Source organism: Eubalaena glacialis, chromosome 15 (assembly GCF_028564815.1).
Source record: "Eubalaena glacialis isolate mEubGla1 chromosome 15, mEubGla1.1.hap2.+ XY, whole genome shotgun sequence".
NCBI classification, from domain to species: domain Eukaryota; kingdom Metazoa; phylum Chordata; class Mammalia; order Artiodactyla; family Balaenidae; genus Eubalaena; species Eubalaena glacialis.
The window spans coordinates 13,217,874-13,241,785 of NC_083730.1; the positions used below are offsets into that span (position 1 = coordinate 13,217,874).

Sequence of the window (23,912 nt, forward strand, 5' to 3'; positions counted from 1 at the left end):
AGCCTGTGAGTCGGTTAGAATTCCCTGCCAGTGGTCTCTCGCCAACCCAACAACCAGGAAGCGGTTCTATCAAAAGTGAAAGTGAATTCTTAATAAGATCTGAACTTCCCCTTGAGGTGCTGCCCTTTGGTTACTACAGGTCCAACACTCCAAAATTTCAAAAAGTTCTGAAAACAAAGTTTTTTCATAAGTAGGAGGCACACTGATTTGGCAGCAAAACCTGATACTTATGGGCTACCTGGAGTCTTTATTTTGTGCGGATATCCTACATTTAGTGGCAGAAATATTAAGGTGTTGATTTATAGGGTGCTGCTCCAGCCTCTATCAATGGAGAGCCATAACATACAGTAGGTGCAACATATTATCTTTCTAAAATCCCCAAAAATCAGAATTTGAAGGAAATATTTGTCCCGCAGGGTTTAATGTAAGGAGCTGTGGACGTACAGTAGCCTGAACGTATGTCCAAGTTTCATTGGTGCCAAGAAAGTTTTGCAGAGCCCATGTACCAGTTTCTTCAGTCTTTCAGGGAAAAGCAAATGTCTGGAACATCAAGTATCCCAGTGATGGAAGGCTAAGCTTTGGTAATAAAATCCTCCAGATCCTCCTTATAGGAATTTTCTTTGTGAAAGACTGTATTTCTGCCAAAAACCCTAGATAGTTTGACAAATGATGAATACATATTTTTTCTCTAAGGTGATTCCTTTTCATTAAAAGTATTGTCTTTTAAGGGGGTGGGAGGGAAAGAACAACAAACAAACAAACAAAAAATTGGAAAAAAGGCCTATTAGTGTGAATACCAGCAGCTTCCTGATCCAGCAATATTAACAATTTATTGTATTTAGAAAATGATTCTCGGTTGCAGAGTTTACAGAGAAGTAGGGTGGGACTTAACCTGGGAACCTGGGCTCTGCCACTTAAGGAGAACAGAACTTGCCAAAGAAAATGATGTTTCGAGTTTTGTTGTGCCTGATGATGTAAATAAAGGGGTGGTCAGCATTGAATTCATCCTTGTGTTGCAGGATTCGTGATCCTGGCACCTCTATGGAATCCCCACCTTCTTCAGTTATTTCTAAGCACACTCTGTGAATGACATTTGAGAGGGCCACTCCCTTGGTCTCTGACATTCCAGAGAAATCAGATGCATTCTCATTAAAGATGTTTTTCAGCCCTAGGTTTTCCAGACTAGCCTTGGGATCAATCATCTTTTCCACCTTAAATTTTGGAATGGAGAGTTTGACTTTAGCATTGGCCATGGTGCTAGGATTGGTCCACTGCAATAGCGTCTCTGAGTTGAGTTGTTTTTCAACCTGAAGGACAAAAAGGAGAGGAAATTGTTTTTTTTATTTCCAATTATAAAAGATCCTCCTTGATTAAAAACATAAAATGTCATTGTGAGCCCTATTTGGAAGCAGTACAGATGGTTCATCAAAGATGGAATCAGCCCTGCAGTTTTGGCATGTGACTAGGTTCTCTTAAAAATGGTCCACCCACATAGAGCTACCATATGACCCAACAATCCCACTCCTAGGCATATATCCAGAGAAAACCATAATTCAAAAAAGATACATGTACCCCAATGTTCATAGCAGCACTATTTACAATAGCCAGGACATGGAAGCAACCTAAATGTCCATCAATAGAAGAATGGATAAAGAAGATATGGTACATATATACAACAGAATATTACTCAGCCATAAAAAAGAATGAAATAATGCCACTTGCAGCAACATGGATGGACCTGGAGATTGACATACTGAGTAAAGTAAGTCAGACAGAGAAAGATAAATATCATATGGTATCACTTATATGTGGAATCTTAAAAAAATGGTACAAATCAACTTATTTACAAAACAGAAATAGAGTCACAGATGTAGAAAACAAACTTACGGTTGCCAAGGGGGAAAGCAGGGAATCAGGGGGAGGGATAAATTGGTAGATTGGGATTGACATATACACACTACTATATATAATACATAACTAATAAGAACCTACTATATAGCACGGGGAACTCTACTCAATACTCTGTAATGACCTATATGGGAAAAGAATCTAAAAAGAGTGGGTATATCTGTATGTATAACTGATTCACTTTGTTGTACAGCAGAAACGAACAAAACATTGTAAATCAACTATACTCCAATAAAAATTAATTAAAAATAAAAATGGTCTACCCAGCTACCTAGCATTGGTCTCCTCCACTCACTCCACGACAATGGTCCCTTTGTTCTGAAATTTATGAGGGCATTTCTTTTAACTATAGAGTAGCTCTATAGAAATGAATGCATGAATCATGATGTTGCATGGATAATAGTGAAATAAGTATAAAACTAGAAAAGTTTTTATGCATAATATTTATTGAATACTTATTTTAATTTCTCTACTAGGGAATCTAGAATATTCGTGCCCTAGACATAGTATCAAATTTCATAACTCAAATTAAAGCTAAAGTTACTCTTCTTAAAATGAGAATTTGAACTGTCTAGGATCATCCTTTAAGATCATAGGTGATGAATGCATCTATTTCAGTTGGCTATTTTTAAAATGAGAGATATGCAATGACACATAAAATGATTTAGTCATAAAATTCTTCATTGAGCAAATCTTAAATTGCTCCTTGCCCTTACAGTCTCCCCACTGGCTAGAGGAGAAATACATGTACAACAGACAATGATACTACCTTGACTATTACTACATGGGGCAATCCTGCACTGAAGTTACTCTTGTGAAACCTATAAAAATCAGGGAGATGACAAGGTCACAAGCTGGTCACAAGTTTTTTTAATGGGAGAGGGAACCATTGGATTCTCTTGCTAAGCTATGATAAGTATTTTTTCATGGATACTGTTTTATTTAAGACAAATTATTAAGACCAAAAGATTGTCATAGGTAACTAGAATTTTCGAGCCAAAAAGTATAGTCTCTTGGCCATTTACTACCTGAGAGTGAGAAGACAGGAGAAAATTCATCCATAAGTCAAAAGTCATTAAGAAGAAAAAATAAACTTTTTCCTCCATTGTATGGGTCAAATTGTGTCCGCCCCCGCTCCCCACCAAAATTCATGTATTGAAGTCCTAACCCACAGTGCCTTGGAATATGACTTCATTTGGAAATAGGGTCCTTGTAGGTGTAATTAGTTAAGGTGAGATCATTAGGCCCTAACCTAATATGACTGGCGTCCTTTTTCTAAGAAAGGAAATTCCGGACACAGATACAGACACACACTCACACAGGGAGAATGCCTTGGAAGATGAAGGCAGAGATTGAAGTGATGTGTCTACAACCAAGGAAAGCCAAAGATTGCCAGCAAATCTCGAGAAGCTAGGATGGACAGATTCTCCCTCACAGCCCTCTGAAGAAACCAACCTGCAGATACCTTGATCTTGGACTTTTAGCTTCCAAAACTGTGAGACATTAAATTTCTGTCGTTTAAACCACCCAGTTTGTGATACTTTGTTATGGCAGCCCTAGCAAACTAAGATGATTTGTATCCTTGAATATACCTTCTGAGACTCAAAAGATCATCTTCTTTCATTCTGTACTTTAATTTAAAAAAAAAAATGGTGTGAGGGTATTTTAAGGAAGTAAAGTGTGAGACAGCTGAATAATGGCTGCAAGAAAAAAATGAGACTAAGGCGTGAAGTGCAGTAAAAAAAGAGAGGAGTGAACAGAAGAATGAAGATGGGAATTATGATTCAGTTAATAAAGTGATGGATAAAACATAGAATCAAAGTAGCAGGTAGGATGGGGACCAAGTTAGACTGTCCCCTGGAAAGTCAGGGAGTAACTGAGGTGTGACGGGAAATAAAGCAGGTGAATCCTGGGTTGGTCAAAGAACCCCTCCTTCTTCCTGGCGGAGGGTGGAGGCCCAGGTGGAGGGGAGCCAGGAAGCCCGGAGGGCAGGACTGAGGGAGAACAACGGGTCTTGGGGCTGCAGGGGGCTGACAGAGCAGAGGGGAAGCTAGAAAGTCATTCCCAGGCAGGTGAAATCTCTACTGTCATTTAAACCTTGTGTCTCTACCTGTATAAAAGCATAATAAAACCTTGTATACGTGTGTGCATTAAAAGAACTTTTCAAAAACCCATAGAACGTGCAACACAAAGCGCAAGCCCCAAAGTCAGCTGTGGACTTGAGTGAATGTGTCAATTGTAACACACGCACCACACTAACACAAGATGCTACCAACAGGGGCTCTAGCCTGGAGTTAAGAACACAGATTCCAACTTCCTGGGCTCACCTTCCGATTCTACACACCACCCACGAGTTCGTGACCCTGGACCAGTTACCCACCCTCTGTGCCGCCGGCCCCTCGTTGGTAAACGTGAGTACGGTAATATTATAGTTTCTAACTCCTGGGACTGCGGTGAGAATTAGATGAGCCAGTGCGCATGGGGAACTTACAGCTCCTGGCACGTTATCAGTACCAAATAAATATTAGCTGTTCTAACATTGAGGAGAAAGGCCCCCAAAGAACCGTGAAACCCTTAGAGACCACTGAGCAAGTGAATCGTTAAGGCAAGGCTGCCGCCACCCCACAAGCACCGCCCGAGCATCTCCTTGGCTCCGCTGCGCCTGCGCGCTGGACGCCCGCCTCCCTCCTCACCTGTTCCAGGCCCGTGGACCCGTGCTCCACATCCTTGGGCAGTAGGATTATCATGCTGAGGTGCTTGTTTTGAAAGGGAAGCTCTATGAGCTTACAGTTGATACCGTCGACGTTGCCCATACAGAACGTGGCCTCCAGGTGCATCATTTGCACTGGTTTGGTGTCCGTCTGAAAAAGGAGAAGAAATTTGCTCTGCTTTTTTTCTCACACACACCCACACACCCCTCTATACACACACATACTCATAAATTCGTTCCTGATGTAGTTTCACATCATTATGGCTTAAAGAGGCAGGCAGGTAATCCACACCATCAGAGACTGTCCTGTCAAGAGTTTATGACTACCTTTGAAAAGTTATTCATGTGCTTCATAATTACAGGAACTATCCATAATATAATACTGTATTTGCATATATAAAACATTAAAAATAAGACAGGATGACTGGAAATACAGGCAAACTTTAACTTAGCCTTTATAGACGCCTGTAATTACAAGATCTTTAAACCATTCCTGGTAGAGCTCACTTGAAAGTAAATTCCAGTGCAAACCCACATGTCCATTTATGTAGCTTTTCCTTATACAATGCCTAATATGGAAAAGTTAACGTATAGCAGAACAAAAACCATGCTTGTTTTGTTCTCCGTCCGCCTTCGGTTTTAGTCACCCCTCCCTCGGTCCCCTCTTCCTGCTCTGATCTGAGAGAAGAACCTTGGTTTTAGTCTCAAATGTGACATAAACATACTCTGTGACCTTCAGCAAGTCACTTAACCTCTCTGGGCCTCAGTTTCCTTGTCAGTGGAATGAGGGGATTGGAAATTTCAGAATGATGGTTCCCTCTGGAGAGGAAGCAGGGAGATGGAGGGGTGATGGGGCTACACAGGACAGTGCAATTCTTGCTATATTTTTTCTTTAAAATATCTGAAATAAGGCAAAATATAAAGATTTTACAAAGGTGGTTGTTGGTACATTGGTGTTTGTTATACTATTCTCTATAATTTTCTGTATGCTTGAAATATTTCATGATTTTAAAAATTAAGAATGATAACAAACAAAATTATCTCTAAGTCTCTTCCAGCTCCTATCACTCAGGCCTTTCTCTCCAGGCAGCATCCCAGGACTTTTCTTCTCCTCTATGTCCCCATTAATATCTGACCTTGTGTCTCTGCTACAGAGGTGACTCATTTTCTGAAGAAAAATTAATTCATACTAAGGAGTAAAAGACTGATAGTAATTTAGTGCAATTTATTGTCTTGGTTTATACCTCCCATGGGATATTTGCCTGTTAACCGAACCTCTTTGGGGGGGAAATTTCAAACATTGTATCAGGTCTGCAGGAATAATATTACAGTAAAGCTTTTATCCGGGATCTTCAAACAGTAAACTGAACCTTACCCAACACTATCTTCAAGCAAAGCTAGACTTTACTTATTTTATTTTTTGTACATACCTCTATTTTAACACTTGTCACAATGTTAGAAAATGTATGTATGTGCCATCCCCCACCCCAACTAGCCTACAGTCAAAGCAGAAACCATTTCTTATTATCTTGGTATGTCCCAGCACATAGTAATTGCTCACTAAATATTTGGTTGATAAATAATTGAAGACTGTGACTCTATGTATAACCAGAAACAAAATTATGATTTTAAAACAAACATACTACTTTTGAAATTAACTGGTAATTCTTCCATGTATTTCCCTCAAAGAAGTATAGATTTGTCTAAAAATCTCCATCAGGTTAGATTACTAATAGTTTCTGAATTCACAGAAGCTGTGACCACCAAAAACGGTCATCTATTTCATTTATCAGCACTGACTATGGATACAATAATCCCATTTTCTAAAACATAAATTAAGATGTATCTTCTGAAAACAGGACTAAGTAACGACCATCCCAGAAAATATTGAATACAGTGTGTGTGTTGGGGGGGGGGGGTGTGTGCGTGCACGTGAGTGTGTGTGTCCACCTTGTCAGGATAGGTACTGTACTAAACTTTTTTTTTTTAATTTATTTTTGGCCACGTTGGGTCTTTGTTGCTGCGTGCAGGCTTTCTCTAGTTGCGGCGAGCGGGGGCTACTCTTCCTTGCGGTGCATCTCATTGCGGTGGCTTCTCTTGTTGCGGAGCACAGGCTCTAGGCGCGTGGGCTTCAGTAGTTGTGGCACGCGAGCTCAGTAGTTGTGGCACACGGGCTCTAGAGCACAGGCTCAGTAGTTGTGGTGCATGGGCTTAGTTGCTCTGCGGCATGTGGGGTCTTCCTGGACCAGGGCTCAAACCCATGTCCCCTGCATTGGCAGGTGGATTCTTAACTACTGCGCCACCAGGGAAGCCCTGTACTAAACTTTTAATAATATAACTTCATCAATTTAGTCTAACCCTTAAAAGAGACACCAAAGGATATGAGAAAAGATTTAGTAATATCACCCCAAAAGTTCAGGAGCTGACAAAAGCAATTCAAAGGAAACAAAGGAAAAGTAAGAGCGCCTGCATTCAAAAGCAGGGTATATCCCCACGCAGCCTTGAATAGTGTTTTATTTTTTTGTTTGGTGAACCGCTGAGAGATCAATGGCATTTTAAATCCTTATTCATTCTCTTCGTAGAGTCTGAGTCTCCAGGACGTGATACGACCTAGCTTTATGATTTAACGACAAGGATAAAGGAATTGCACACATTCTTCCTCCTTTTATAAAAGACACCCATTAACATTTTCTTAAATGTAAAAGCCGCAGATCTGAGGGTGGTCGGCACAAAAGTCCATGGTGAACTCACTCACCGTTACCTGGTTCTGATGATGTTCTGGGCTGGCCCTGCAGCCGGTATGAGAAGCACCATGTTTCACGTTTCACTTAAACATTCTCAAGGCCCCTTTGTCAGCCCTTCCCAGGGAGGAGAGCCAACCCTAACCACTCTGGAGGGGACACTCCGTGTGAGGGTCACTGGGGCCAACACTTGGTCCCCGCTCACAGCAGAGGCTATGTACAGTCATGTTCAACTTTAGCTCCAAATAAAAGGCAACACTAAGAAAGTCAAGAAGCCGTGTTTAAAACTCAGGAACCCATATGTGAAAAATACAGAGTCTAAAGAAGTAATTGTTTGGTGCCTGGTGTCTGAGACAGAGCCCTGTGTGCAGGGTCAGTCCTGGCCCTCGCAGGCAGCAATGAGAAGACCACTGTAATTTGGGAAGCCAAATGGAGGTAGAGCAAGTAGATGGGGACCTGGCTCCCTCCCTAGGACCACGGAGGTTTTGAGTAGGTAAGGAGCACACTCGGTGATTACTGTCCTCTCCCAGTGAAAACGGCCCATGGATCCTGCACAGGAACCCATGGTGGTCCCAAAAGCCAAAAAGGTTTTGTTTGCTATTGGCTGTTTAATCAAACTGATCCTTACAGATCGGTCATTCATTCAACAAACATTTGCTGAGCACCTACTAATGTGTCAAGGACTGGGCCAGGAATTATAGAAACTGAGATGGGCAAAACATTATCCCTGCCCTTAAAAGTCCATGCACTGGTAAGAGATCTAGATAAGTAAATAAATAATTAGATTTCAGTGTGGAAAACACAGCTGGGGCAGGGGATTTGGGAGGGGAGGGTGTGGCCTATGAATACAAACGCTGTGGGTACAAACAATAAGTCATGGAAACCAGTCCAGCTAATTCAGGTATAGACTGTATCTTGAAGGTCTTTTCTTCCTGGGTTCTAGCACTAAGAAAGTACAATGATAATATTTGGCAAAAACAAAAGTGATTAATGCTAAGTACTCTAGGTGCTGGGAGAGACCTGAAAATTAGAATTGATGCATAAGAGTTACAGGGTAAATAAGCTTCCTTCCGAGATTGTGCTGACTGACGCACAGTTCTGAGTTTGCATTCTTAACACAAGCCAGATCTCATCAAATGAGACCAAATCACACCATCATATAGATTCCTGGGGTTTCCTAGGTCCTCTACCGAAATGGGTCAGTTTTCCAGTCTCAGTTCTTTGGTTTCATTTATAGAGGAGGCACTTTACCTATTTATATGAATTATTTTTGGCATGGGATATGGTTTCATTATTCACTCAGTAGTATTCATGAGACTTCCCTGCAATACAGGTTTCTATTGTAATTCTTCCTCCTAATGAGTCCTAGCACTGCAGATGAGTAAGCCATGCTTTTTCCTTCACAGCCAATGAGTACTTCAAAGCATCTTTTAAATTAAAATATCAGAACCATTTACTTCACTATTAACAGGTGAGAAATGAGATCACAGAGGAGCTCATTAACCTGGAACAAGATTCCCAAATGGTCAATGTTTCATGATGATCCAAAGGCCTCTAATGTTGGGATTTGGTTTGTTTCTTTTCTTTTCCTTTCCTACTAATGGTCCCAAACATCTGTAGTTATTTTCTGGTTGGTGATTTAGCTTTACCCACTGTGTTAGAAGCTCTATAAACTCTCACTCAGATCAGACCCTGAGGACATTCTGGAAAAAGAGTGAGAGTCTCTGGCTTATGGTTCTTTTTCTACACTTAAACAGTCCCTGCCCCTCCCCGCTGTTGTCTAAGGAAAAGCACACTACCTCCTGTGCCTTAATTTTCCTCATTGGAGTGAATTCCTAGGGTCCCTCGTGTTGCTCTAATTTTTCAGATCTATAGTTGGGATCCTTTGACTGCAACACGCAGCCCACATACCTTATTGATTCTGAAAGGACATTCTTTGGTTTCTGATTCAGGAAATTTCTTCATCCACTTTCCAACAAAGTAGGCAGCATTAACCACAAGGATTTTGGTCTGGTCTGTTACACCGTTGTCAGCTAAAATGTTCTCAAAGCGGCCTGCAAACAATGTTAGGAAACCACAAAATTGCACGGGGTTATGCTTCCAAACCACCTCTGATGTCCCCATGCAAATCCACTGACTGGGCATTTCACCCTGGCTAGAGCCGCGCCATGTACAGCCTGGTAGCCCAGACCATCTCATTTAAGAAGGACCCCTTTTTCTCCTTGCATCTTGCCTCAACCAGACTTTCCAAAGAGACCTGGGGAGGAGAGTGAGGGGGAGAAGGGAGGGGGAAAAAGACGGAAGAGGAGCAAGAAGAAAAGCACAAGCTACCCCTGTGGAACGCCCATGCTGTCCGAGGCCATGTGCTAGACATGCACATGCACGGTACCATGCATTGCTCCCCACTTTACAGATGAGGAAGCTGAGACTCCAGGTTAAGTCCCTCACCCAAGATGATGCATGAGCAAGGGTGAATTCAGGATTCAAAGCCAGGTCTTTGTGACTCCAGAGCCTGTGCTCAGGAAAGAAAATGCAAGAAAGCTTACTTTCCACCGGGCCCTGTGCTCGGAACTGTCACGTGTCTTATCTCACTTCCCTCATGATGATCCTGTAGGGCAAAGGTCATTATCCCCATCTCATAGTTGAGGCCGCGGAGGCTCAGAGAGGCCAAGTGGCTTTCCCGGTTCACTCAGCTGCCAAGCACGTCTGAAGCCACCAGGTCAGTGCTCCCCTCTTTACCCCGCAGCTCACTGCCCCCTCCCCAAATCACACTGTTCTGTTTGCATCCTGGTCAGCTGTAATTACCACCATAAGCTCCGTAACAATTGTAATGACCGTAGTGCTCAAATCCCCAACAGCCAAAACAGTTAGGTGGTAATAAACCCTTAATAAAATTAAGTCCTCGCCTTTGAATAGCATTGACTTTTTTGCTAAGGATATTTCATTTACCTAATCTCTCAGATCTTCATACCACTGCTCAGGCCCAGTTCCTGGGCCTGTGACTAGGTGTGAAGGGCCCTGCACTGGTTTCATGCTCTGCTCTCGCCATCTTAAAATTCTTAATGTGGTTTTTAATATAAAGGGCCCTGTGTTTCCATTTTGCACTGGGACCCACAAACGATGTAACCTGTCCTGTCAGTGCTATATGCTGGGTCGAATATGTAATAGCATCACTGAAGAAGTGGGGAGCTAGCAAGTGCTGGCTAACTTCAACCTCGAGCTTCTGGTTTCAAATTCAGAAGTCTTTTCACTAAACTACGTTCTCCAGTAAAAAACTCAAATTTATGAAGATTTTTAAAGAGAGTCCCTTGGAGAGAAAATGCAATGCATTAACGATTTTAAAAGCAAAACTGGGGAGCTTCCCTAGCAGTCCAGTGGTTAAGACTCTGAGCTTCCACTGCAGGGGGCACGGGTTCGATCCCTGGTCAGGAAAATAAGATCCTGCATGCCATGTGGGCGGCCAAAAAAAAAAAAAAAGCAAAACCGTCACACAGCAATTTAAACGGGAGCTGCCTTTCACGTATACATTTTAAAATTGTGCCTAACCTGGTATTAGTTAGACCAGATTTTTCTTTACATATGAAGCCAAAGAAAATTCATTTCATTAATAAATATATATCGATGTACACATTTGTGTGTGCATACGTATTTAAGGCTACCATATATTATTTTGGCTATCATATATTATTTGTTAGCATATATGATCTAATTTAATCCTCACAACAACCAGGTAAAAGTTAAATCAGGTAATATATGCCCCATTTTACAGTTCAGTAAACTGAGGCTCCATATCCAACTACCTCAGTTAACAAGTGGCAGTGTCTGGATTTGAATCTAGGTCTTGAACGACTCCCAGACCACGTTCTTTCCACGGCCTCACCCTGCATTTATAGCGGGGGCTCCGGCATTCCTGAGTCCGTGCGGCAAGAGGGCCGCCCTGGCATTCTCACAGCAAGTGTGTCTCTCCTGCCGCAGCAGTATGTCCCTCCCCCGACTTCGGTGACTGCAGTGGCACCTGAAAAATCCAGTTTGCTCTTTCACAGTGAGGTGCTGTGTCCCAATAGCTGCCTCCCTATACAAATACTGTACAAATACGTCCCCTGGGAAGGGGGACGTGAACACTGATTTGCACCCAAACTCATCTTAGCTCCAATTCCTTTCTAGCAAGGAGCGCACCTCACAGAGAATTTTAATGGAGGGAGGAGTCGGGAAAGGGAGAGGCCTGAGGGAAGCGCTGAGCAAGAGGCAGGGCCAGGTGGAAGCTGCAGAAGAGACCCCGGGCCCCGGGGCTATCAGAGGGCCAAGGGTAAGGAGAGTTGTGAGACCTGGGACAAGTTTCCACCATGGTTTGTTTTGTTCTGTTTTTTCTGCATGTGTATTTGATTATCTAAGACGTTTTGTCTTTTTTTTCCTTGACAAATTTGTAGAATTTTTGAGCCAAAAGTGGCCTCAGGGATCATCAAGTTATAGCCCAAGCCCTTCATTTCCAGATTGAAAAACCAGCCTCGGAACTGGCCCAGAGCCGTACTTTGTTGGAGGCATATCCAAGCCTCCAGAAGGGCATGTGGCAGCCCGTTTTAGCAGACTAAACCTGAAGTACTCAGAATTTCTGCTAACTGATGATATGATGCAGGAAATGCCCAGAAATCCAAGCGGTTGAAATGGCTTGATGGACAAGAATTTAGCTTGTATACCGAAAACATTCAAGGAATCCTCCAGATGTTCAATCTTATACTTAGCAGATTCATGAGACGATATGGTCTGTTTACTTAGTGATTTATAGCAGAATAAGTAAAGGATACTTGCCATCTGTGAGTTCCTTAACTGAGTTGTTGATCTGACCTTTTGTTTCTTCCAATTTATCTTTGAAATCAACAGTCTCCATTTCATTTGCATAGGGTCTCTTGGTAGACCTGATGAACTCCTGAAAAACATCCAGTTCATAAAATTACCAAGTCCTTAAAGTCTGTAGTTAAACCATTATGTTGGTACACAATTCTAGCACAAGGACTTTTAAATCTCTATTACTATGGATACTCTTTCAAAATCTGTAACACTATATAAATTGAAACCTTATATAAAAATCAATGAGTTTTCTTTGTATTGTTTCATTTGTTCAATTCTAAGACAATATCAATTATTAAATGCCTCCATCAATTTAGCATCAGTTTTGGGGGAGAAAAGAAACATTATGCTACATGCACACAACAATTATAATATGAATTCCAATTTCAGAAACATTAAAATGTACATACAGATAAAATGTAAATTTATATATGTATGTCTTAGAATGGAAGAAATGTACAGAAAAGAGAACTCTATGAGAAGAAAAATCTTATCCACACTGAAATAAATAAATATTCTAAAGATGCTTGCTACTCAAAGTGTGGTCCAAGAACCAAGACCTGCAGCATCACCTGGGACCTTGTTAAAATGCAGAATCTCAAGCCCCACCCCAGAATCAGAATCTGAATTTTTAACAAGATTCCCAGGTGATTCATCTGCATGTTAAAGTTTGAAACACAGTGCTGTAAGGAACAGAGCAGTTCTTCTAATTATAATGCTTGTTAAAAATGCAAAACCTGGGACTTCCCTGGTGGCACAGTGGTTAAGAATCTGCCTGCCAATGCGGGGGGCACGGGTTCGAGCCCTGGTCCAGGAAGATCCCACATGCTTCGGAGCAAGTAAGCCTGTGCGCCACAACTACTGAGCTTGTGCTCAAGAGCCCGCGAGCCACAACTACTGAGCCTCCATGCCACAACTACTGAAGCCCGCGCGCCTAGAGCCCGTGCTCCACAACAAGAGAAGCCACCGCAATGAGAAGCCTGTGCACCGCAACAAAGAGCAACCCCCGCTCGCCGCAACTAGAGAAGCCCACGCGCAGCAACGAAGACCAATGCAGCCAAAAGAAATAAATTAAATAAATAAATTTTTTTAAAAAAGAAAAGGCATTAAAAAAAAAAAAAAGGAAAACCCTAACTCCGGTCCCTGGTGATCTTGATTCTAGTGAACCAAGGCCAGGAATCTGCACTTCTAACACCCAGGTAGTTCTGATACAGGTGGCCCTCCTCAGACCACACTTGTTTGTACTGTTACTAGTAAAATTATAGATGACATACAACCAACAGGAACAATGGAAACAGCCTTTTAAAAAATTCCTTGCAACTCCCGGTTTGAAATAATTCAAAATGTTGAGTGGAAAGTCAACCAAACTAAACACAGCTTGATTAAATATCATGTCACTTCACTTCCTAAGCACAGGACTCCTTGGATTTTTTTCAGAACAACTACAGGCTTGCCCAATTTGATTCTGTTCATTGCAACCCAACCTTGGGACTGAGTGTTACCATTTACTAACAGAGCTAAGAACATTCCAGAGACTCAGCAAGATGAAGGGCCTCCACCATCTTCACTGCCAACAACAAAATGCATTAAGCATCACTAAGGACCACCTAGGGAGTTTTTAAATTCTTTTCATGCCCAGGCCCCAACCCACATCTCAGTATTTCTTTAATTCCCCAGGTGATTGTTGGAAGAAGAATGGCTGTGTATATGTGTCTTTAAGCAGTAAGAATGAACTCACAACATCTAATGACCTATGTCCTCAAAAGATCCCCACCAGAAAAACACATACCTATTGCCGAAAGTAGTAAAACTATGGCAAAATATTTAACTGGTAGTCTACCTTTTAGATTTGGAAAGCTTGAAATTCTGACCATCCAAACACTAATTGAATCAACTCGATATTACTACAGTAGAGAATGAACATCTATGCAGCCGAGGATATTGGCTATGTGTTTCAAATACATATTTTTTAAAGTATTATGATATACTCTGGATCAAATTTAAGAATATATATAAGTGTTCTTTATATGATTCCTTCAAGAAATAGCTGAAATTACCACCTCTACCTTGTATAGATACCCACCTGAACAGCCTCATAAAACAAACAAAACCAGTTTATGACCGATGAAAACTTTTAATTCATACAGTTACAATTTTTTTCACTGATTTTGAGAAATATCAGGAGAACATTGTGTGCATGAACAAATAAGGTAAAGAACTTAAAATGTTGTCCCAGGCTATATGCCCTGCTGTTCAAGAACAAAGATGTTTAAATCATGAGCTGTCTTGCATCTATAGAGACACATTTATTAGAGAGTAATAATCCCATTCTCCATTTCTTTCAGTGAGGAAGCTAAGAGGAAGGGTGGGATCTGTGAATGTTTTAGAGGGAAAAGAAAACTCACAGCTTCTCTATATTTTAAGTTAAAATATGTGACTGCAATTGATTCCCTCTAGATTCAACCTCTCCATTAGGACTAACTTATTTTAAATAAATCGTAAATGAGCATCCTAGGAATGATTTTCACTGACGAAAAGTTGTTGGTCTAACCATGAGAACGTGTCACCCCTGATAAACAGTTGAATCTTGCTAATTGCTTTGAACCACTTACCGTGGAAAGATTCAGAGATTTGTCTACATAGAGCCGTTTGATTAGTTTCAGAGAATAAAAGGAACTAAGTTTGTTGACATCCGATGTTACTGTTTGAAATCCAAAGGGCACATCTTTGACATTTTCAAAATGAAGGACCTGTGAAGAGAAAAAAATCCATTATCTGTGAAGCACTGCCTCTTCCCACTGAGGTGGACACATGGTCATGGTCAACCTCCTCGGGGTTGGTCCTGAGTATCTCCTGGCTCTGTTTTTCCCAGAAGCAAGGCTTCTCAACCTTAGCACTGCTGACAGTTCAGACTGGATAATTCTATGTTTGGGGACGAGCGGGGGCGGGCGCTGTCCTGGGCATCACTGACCTACTAGGTGTCAGTAGCACTCCTTCTTCCATTTGTGACAACACAAATGTATCCAGACATTGTCCAATGTCCGGGAGAGGGGTGAGGGAGGGGAGGGGCAAATTGTTCCCAGTTGAGAAACACTGCCATAAAGATACACTTCTCTTGATTTAACTATAAGGAAATTTCGCCCTTTCTTCAAAGTGATGCCTCCATGTTCTTTTCCAAACTTGGAAAAGAAGGAAGCTGGGTTATAATTTCTATCCAATTTAGAGATAAGAAGAGAGAAATTAATACCGAGAGACAATCATTAGGCAGGTATCAGATTCCAGGATAGAGGTGTCCCTAGCCAGAGCCTATCCAGTCCCTTTAGTTGCTCTAACAAGCGCCAAATGGGCTGATATGTCATTTATGGTAGGCAGCTGCCATGCCATCGATGGGCTACAGTTAGGTAGCCTTTGCATCCCACCCTGTACCTACTAGAAATGTCATCTTGCCCAACTCTTCAGAACTGTACTTTCCCCTCTGTAAAATGAACTGAGAACACCAACTCTTCTGAGGTGCTATGAGGATTACAGATATTATATGTTAAGACACCTAAAATATCGTATGGATTCAAAATGTTAATAAGTATTCTTATAGTAATACTCTAAGCCACTTAAAACTAGGATGCTATCTTCTGTAAGACCTAAATCCTTTTATTTTTTTCCTAACTTTTCTTTTGTTTCAACCAATAGCTCAGCATCTCCTCTGCTCCATGGTGCCCAAAACATGATGTCAGGATAAGGTGATTTTCTCCTCACTCTTAACTCATAAGAGCCATGCCCTGATGCCACACCTCAGGTGATCACTAAATGGGCACATTGCACCACCGAGTCACACAGCCTCCGTAGTGCAGGGTCAAATTGGCTGGTCCGAGGCTGTACATAACCCTCATGCCTAATGACAGGCAAAAAGACCAGAAAATTAAAGAACCCACGTAACCACTGTGGGGAAACAATTGCATGTACTGAAAAGACCTTTATTGTTATTACTGAGGAACAGACCCACTACCAGGAAGTCCTCTTTTCTATCTCTTCTCTAGTGGGAGATGAGAAATGAGGAATGAGAGATGGGGTAGGGATTGTGGGGTGGAGTTGAAAGAGGAGGGCGGATGAAAAGGTGCAGCTTCTCTTCCCACAAAGGAAGTTTCCTTCTCAAGTCCCGCTCAGTTTCAAGCGTAAATTTGCCATCCTGACACAAATAACATTTTGTGGGTCATATTTTCTGGGGGTTTATAGATAAAAGATGTTCCCTTTTTAAATGCTTATGAGCTCATGAAAAGAGAGATTCTGTTGAACTGGAATGATCAATAGAAGAATAATAATGGAATGGAATTAGAAGGGTTTTCACTTATTATCTAAAGGTAAATGGCGAGGATTGGGGGGTAGGGGGTAAGAGGCTGAGCTGCTCGAAATGGGAAGGAGGTCAAAAGGTACAAACTTCCAGTTATAAAATAAGTCATGGGGATATAATGTACAGCATAGTGACTATAATTAATAATCCCGTATATTTGCAAGTTGCTAGGAGAGTAGATCTTAAAAGTTCTCATCATAAAAAAAAAATTTTTTTTGTTACTGTGTATGGTGACAGACATTAACCAGACTTACTGTGGTGATCATTTTGCAAAATATACAAATATTGATCATTATACTGTACACCTGAAACTAATATAATGATACATGTCAATTATACCTCAATTTTTTTTAAATAATAAAAGTATATAAGGACTTAAAATGTAACAGTATAGAAAATCATCTCATTTGAAGGTCTAAGAACTTTACAAAGATAGTCAACCATAGCCAAAAAGGGATTCTTAAAAATTTTTTATTTATATGTGTACACATATATATACATACTCCTATATACGTGTGCGTGCGTGCGTATGTGTGTGTGTGTGTAAAACATCATCTTAGCCCATTCTTCTCAAATGGGATATTCAAATCCCAGGGAGTATTCTAAAACATAAGTATGCACAATCCATCTTCTTATTTATCCATGTTACTTAAAGGTAGATAATTTCAAACATTATTTCTGTATTGAAATAAACATGGATATATTCTATCTATCCAATAAGGATATAGAATAGGGTAGAATATATTATAGAGTAGAATATAGTTCAGGCTGCATTTTAATATAAAGGATGATGCTGTAAATAAATTTCGTGCGTAAGACAGGGGGGTGTAGATTTACACTCTTTCTGGTCAGGATATTTGCAGTGGAACATTTAACAAACATCATCTTGATTGATGCTTACAATATAATGGGTAGAAAGATGTCAGGTGACTTGCCAAAGGCCACTTGTTAGTGGAAAACTTGTGATTGCCTAGCAGATCCCCGCGTTCTCCACAACAACATAGTACCTGTTCTAAACATGCGTTGCAGGACAGATAAATGAGCTTTCACATTTAAAAATAGATTAAGAGAGTGCTGGAAATGGCAAAACTCTTATTCCTGAGCAATTCTGACCACAGAGCCTCATTCCTTTTTCCCCAGGCATCACCTGTGTGTTCTTATAACTTTGCTTCCACTCAAAGCAGAAACAAGGCATGGGGCTTACCTGTCCAATTTCGTCTGCTGTGTCACCTTTGGCGCCCACTTGAACAAGTGACAGAGAGGTGGAGAGACAGATTGGAGAGAAGAGGACATTGCCCGCTGGCTCCTTTTCACACAGTTGTTTGAACAGGTCAACTGCAAAAGCCGAATTTGCCAGTCGCAGGGCATCCATTGTGGGCCTAGAAAAAAGGACAAGAGTGAGGTTATTTCTAAATCATCCTTAAAGTGTTCTCAACTGCATTTTGCCAACGCAATAAGAATTCTAGTCAAACAAAGTCATGGTCTTGGGTAGAAGAGAGGAAGGAAGGAACTTTCAGTAAATGCAAATTTAAAAGCCAGTGGTAAAGAAACTCCTGCACAAATGTCCTAAAATCTGAACACCCAACATGTGAGGTCCTCTGTGTGTACAGCTCTGCCCGGAATCTCCAAATTCGAGCCCACTTGGCTACGATGGCCTCTGCACGTGGTCAGAACAATGGACAGCACTGATCAAAATCAGTTGGTTTTATTTATCCATATTGTTTCAATTAGGATTTAGGTTAAAGCATACAAAATTGAATTTTTTGTAGATCAAAAATAGTCAAATCACAGCAGTTTTGTGTGATTCAAGTTAATATTTAGTAACTGTTATGGGCTGCATTGTGTACTCCCCCGCCCCCCGCCCAAAGGGTAGGTTGAAGTCCCACCTCTGGGTAACTGTGAATGTGACCTTATTTGGAAATAGGATCTTTGCAGATTGAATCAAGTAGAGGTCATCAGGGTGGCCCTAACCCAATATGACTGGTGTCTGTTTAAGAACAGGGGAAAAGACACAAAGACAGACGTGCAGAGGGAAGACGATGTGAAGACACAAGGGAGAACACCATATGGCGACAGAGGTAGAGATTATTGGAGCAATGCTTCTACAAGCCAAGCACACCAAGGTTCACTGGCAATACCAGAAGCAAGAGAAAGGCACGGAACAGATTCTCCCCTAGAGCTGGCCAAGAGAGCAAGGCCCTGACAGCACCTTAATTTCAGAATTCTGGCCTCCAGAACTGTGGGAGTATAAATCTCCACTGTTTTAAGCCATCCAATTTGTGGTACTTTGTTACAGCAGCCCTACAAGATTAATAAAGTAAGTATTGCCTTAGTAGGGCACCCGGCACATAGCAACATTTAATAAATAATAGCTATTATTGTTTTTGTTGTTAGTACATTATCTACTATGTAGAAGACACTATGAAAAGTATTGTAAGGATCACCTGAGTACCCTCTCCCTTTCTCTGAGTTTTCCATCTCTTTGGGCAGATATGTATACATATAAGCAGAATGCCATGCCATGTGAACAGTGGAACAAGTAACATGGGAGTTAAAGAAAAGAGAGGGCAGCGTCATCTAAAAATACGGAGCCGGGTAAAGTGGAAATAGCAGCAGTGAGCCTCTGGTCTTGTCTGAGAACTCTCGTTCTCATTACCCCTAGAAGACGTGACACTGAAGGTCGTCAGGCAGGATGTGCTCCCCGGTGTCAGACAAAGCATCACCACTCAAGACAGAGGGCTTCCCTCAATCGGGACTCAAGGATGTGTTAAAGTCAAATGCATGAATAGGATCTCAATTTTGCACCTTATACCTGAACAGAAATTCAAAATGCAAAGACGTGAGAATAAGATCAAGGAATGGGCCCTTGATCTTCAAATAGTTCTTTGGAATTCTCCCTTTTATGGGACATATGGCTTGTGTGTAGGATGGAATCAAAAAGATTATAATATATCTTGGAATCTGTAAAAACAAGCTCATTAGCAAAAAAAAAAAAAAAAAGTTTTGTTGACCCGTTCATGCTCACTGGTCATCTCCAATGACTGCTTCCTCCTTTGTCCAAAAAGTACAGCTAAGTGAATTCAGTGTTCTCATTACGCACCTACAATAAGGTAACCTGAAGTCAGGGCAGGCATCTTACATTTTTTTAAGGCCTACTACCTTATGCTCTCTCATCTAGGGAGAGCTGGGGGCCATGAGATGAGAGTGAACTCTCAGGGGAAGCAGACCAGCATGAGGAAGGCAGAGGGCAATAAGATAGAAACAGAAGCATGTGTCCACCACAGGGAAATTAAAAGAAACTTTCTAAAAGTCTGTTTGGGGATCCCAAACAGACTTTCAGGACAAGAAGTCTGGCTTTCTCCAGCAGCAAGTTTAACACTGATAATGCTGAGTTCATCTATGACTAAAATTCAACAGGAGCTATTTCTCTACCAAATAGAAAAGCCTAAATGAGGTATTTCTTCACCAAATAGAGAAACCTAAACCCAAACCCCTGCAAACGTCTCAAAGCTTCAACAACTCAAGGCCTAACCACACCAATGATAGTATGAAAACATACCAACTATGTTTTAACAAGCCCAAGTAGTTCTTCCCAGCCCATATTTCCAACCACCCAGGAGGAGAAATTAGAATAATTTTGCATCATTTATAACAAACTTTGAAGTTTGATGTCTTTTGTGTTTTTAAGGCCTTGGAGTAATCTGCTGAGCGAGTTTGACGGCAGACACCTAAAAGTGGATCCCAGAAGTGGATCAAAGTGTAAGGAAATGCCATTTTGTTCCACTGAAGTATCATTCCTTCATTCATTATAGCATTTTGCAATTCCTTTCATCTAAATGGCTCTATGTGAATACAAGATCATGGTGGCTTTAAGTACAGTTAATTACACAATATAATTAACACTTTGTTGCAATTCAAGGCTTAGATTCAGTCCCTGTTGGAGAATGTAAATCAGGGCACACCTAACATCTGAGGTGTCTATAGGGGTAAATGATCACCAACTATGTAATCAATCAAATATTGCCTGGTAAATCTAATCAGTTGCTTGGTGATTAGTGGCAAGTGACCTAAAAACACTGTAAAGCTGATTTGGTCTGAGATAGTTCAAGGGATGATTTTGGCCACAGCCAGTTGCCACCTCACTGTGGTGCAAGATGAAGCATTTAAACAAATCTCAGCAACTTTAGCAATACACACCCAGGAAAATGGGTCAGGTTCCTATGCAGACCATTTTGCACGAGCAAATGCTATAAAAATTGTGGGTACGAGAGTAGAGATTAGCAATTCCTGCGTAGTAAATTTACATATCTAATGACCTGTTCAGGGTGCTAAAATCGCTGCAGATTCTTTTCATTGTATTATTCCATTGTTACAGAGATAACTTCTTTCATTTTCATGAAAACCTTCTAATGATTAGAACAAGTAAGGAGAATTTCATTTACAGCATCAACATAGAAAACACCACATCTTTTATTGACTTAAATGTTTAAAAGCCACTTTTAATCAGGGAAACGTGAAATGAAAGTTTAAGTAGTAATAAACAAACAACAAAGAAATGCAACAAACAAACAACAAGAAGTTGTAAGAGTTTAATTGTAAAGTTGCCTGTTTTGTTTTTATTGTTTGCAATACATCCTAAAGCCATAAACCTTTAAAGGGGGACAAGACCTTGGATGGATTTAGTCTGGCCCCATCTCTTCAGTTTACAGGTGTGGAAAGGGAGGCACACAGAGACGAAGTGATTCTCCCAGGCCACCCACGCGGGGAGTGAGAGTGGTCAAACCAGACCTGGCACTCACTCTTCTATGTTCCAGCCTGGTAGTTCCTGACCACACGTATCACCTTCCTTCTTGGTAATTGTGTCTTTGCTGACATTTGTTCTCTCAGGAGTCTTTAGAGTTCCAAAAATCCTACGTGTCCTGGATTACCCCTTTAGAGATACCAAGATACCTTACATGTTTTCTTCTTTTTTTTTTCTTACGTGTTTTCTTTTTTTTAAATCAACACAAAACTTTTTTTTCCTGATTTTCCAACTGGCAGAAACTCATGTTCTCTTTCCACTCTTTGTGTTGCAAACTATCAATCTTATATTGCTTTCATTTAATAAGTATTAACTGAGTACCTAATAATGCGTGTCAGGCACCTGATCTAGACATTAACAAATCAAAGGTGAACATAGCATGGTTCCTGCCTCCGAAGAGCTGTCACCTAGTGGCATGATATGTGCTGTAGGCGTGATGGGTGTTTTGATGGGGGCACAAGTTATCATGCAGCCCTTAGGGGAGACAGCGCACTCATAGTAGAAATCTCAGTGAGCTCTCCTCAGAGACAGTGACATCAAATAAGTCGCACTACAGGTGCGTCCTAAAGAATAAGGAAGAGTTAGTCATGCAAAAATGTGTGCCAGAGAACTGCTAGTTCAGAGACAGCAAGCAGTCCCCAAATGAATGCAGACATGTGCACTGGGGTGTGAGGAGGCGTGGGAAGGTCAGTTCTCTCGACTCACAGGTGCTCACTGGCCCCTGCATCAAGATTTCTAATGTTTTTAATGCATCTAAGCCAATATTCCCCAAACTTTTCATCTGTAGACCATGTGGTGGAAACAATCCTTAGGCAATACCTTTGCCTATTACAACAACTACAATGGAATGTCTAAGAACACAGTCTGTGCTGTTCACTTTCTAACCTCACAAGGAAAAAAGTCAGAGACAAATCAAGAAAATAGGAGATCCTGCAGCTTCTGCCATGTGAAAGAATAGCATGAGGATTAATGAGGTGATGAAATGAGTAAATGTACATGAAAAGTGCTTTGTCAGCGGGAAAGGACAATGTGGCTCTTAGTAATAAGGTCAACTGCTTAATTTCCAATGGCAGGGGAGCCTCTGCTTTGCTCAGATATTCTGAGCCATCATATCTGCTCCCATCTGGTTAGAAGCCTGATCTTGACCTCTGAGCCGTCCCACTGCTGCCTAAAACAGTAAAATAGGGCCAGACTCACCATGCCAGGATGACCAAGATTGCTGAGACTTCATACCTTCAAAGTGAACCCGCAACCCAGAGGGACTGAAGTGGCAGAATTCAGGTGCTAAGAAGCAAAGATATAAACCCACTGACTCACACAGAGAATCCTTTCTTCAGACAAGCTTCCATCTCTCCACCCATCCAGGAACCCACCAAACACCTGCATATACTGGTGGGGACTGAGGTTTTGACGTACCCAATTCTATTCAAAACCTCTTCAGTAATGTAGGGGTGACAAAGCTGTTAAGAAAATTCATGGTGACCTGGGAAAGTCCACGAGCCGTGAGTTTGAAGACTTGGATTCCACTTCATCCCGCCCCATATAAGCCAGGGGACTTTGGACACCCCTTCTCCTCCGTGAGCCTCCCCTCCTCCTCCACAAAATCGGGGGTGGCGGAGATGTGAGCCGAAGGACGTATAGGACCCCTCAGCTCTGTGAATCTGAGCCTCATCTGATTACGAGCCTACAGAACAGCCTGGCCTGTTAAATTGCTCTTTAGGGTGACACGCTTAAAGAAAGCCATCAAAACAGTAGCTTCTATGAGGAAGAAACTACGAGCCAACCTATTTGAAAAGTCATCCAAGAACACACATTTGAAATCTGTAATTTGCTTCAAGTATCTTGAAGCCCAAGAATAGGGAGGGAGAATACTTCCTGCCTGGAAGAACGCAGTTGCAAGTAAATGGACACCCACTGGATGCTTTAAAATGCCAAAAAGAACAGCAGTTCTGAAGTCTGAAGCTCAGCCCACAGTGCCAACCCAAGAAGGTGAGCCCGACACTCCTGTGCGTCTCCACTTTTTTCAGGTTTGGGGCACCACACCCTTTCCGAAACTAGCTCCGCAAAACTCATTCTGAGTTCCAAGGTAGGGCTGGAAACGTCCTCGGAAATACTCTCTACTCTGCGAATCACTGTTGGGCCCTCCCAACACCAAAACCTCCCGGCCATGCTGTTTCTTCATGCTCTTACCTTGTGCTTTTAAGTGATTTTGCTCCCTACACGGCATGCCTGGTTCCCAAAGGGCTGGGCGCTGGAAATGCTGCCCATGTAGGCGGCGACAGCCCTACTGAAGCTGACAGCCTACTCTTGAAAATAAGCCATTCTGCCCACTGTGTTCACCATCTCAAAGAACTATTTTCTTTTAAGACTTGCCAAAAAGAGGGAAATCACCACCTTGCTACCTGCACTTTGCTTACCTGAAGTTACAGCGATCGCACGGCCAGGGAAAAGGAAAACCAGATGCGGTAGGACCTTGATGTGGGGCAGAGGCAGGCTGCTTGCTCACCTGAACGCCGACCGGGACCACGCCCACTGTGACCACGCCCTCCCTCCCCTCCCTCC

At 41.7% G+C, this 23,912-nt stretch overlaps 1 protein-coding gene across 1 annotated transcript; it reads right to left on the minus strand.

The window, feature by feature from the left end:
• Positions 1-811: 811 nt before the first annotated feature.
• On the minus strand, positions 812-23,845 carry SERPINB5 (serpin family B member 5). Its single transcript, XM_061169951.1, has 7 exons — positions 23,768-23,845; positions 17,754-17,928; positions 14,817-14,954; positions 12,166-12,283; positions 9,271-9,413; positions 4,602-4,769; positions 812-1,307 (listed from the first exon to the last, which is right to left on the minus strand). The coding sequence occupies exons 2-7, from the start codon at positions 17,919-17,921 to the stop codon at positions 915-917; spliced, it is 1,128 nt and encodes a 375-aa protein (XP_061025934.1). The 5' UTR covers positions 17,922-17,928; positions 23,768-23,845; the 3' UTR covers positions 812-914.
• Between the last annotated feature and the right edge of the window lie 67 nt (positions 23,846-23,912).

Bases quoted from the DNA above. Each gene is read 5' to 3' on its own strand.
- SERPINB5 (XM_061169951.1), bottom strand. From the start codon at position 17,921: ATGGATGCCCTGCGACTGGCAAATTCGGCTTTTGCAGTTGACCTGTTC. The intron at 14,955-17,753 runs GTAAGCCCCATG...TTCTCTTCACAG, and splicing joins CAGCAGACGAAATTGGACAG to GTCCTTCATTTTGAAAATGT. The intron at 4,770-9,270 runs GTATGTGGGCTG...CTCCTTTTTCAG, and splicing joins GTCCTTTCAGAATCAATAAG to ACGGACACCAAACCAGTGCA.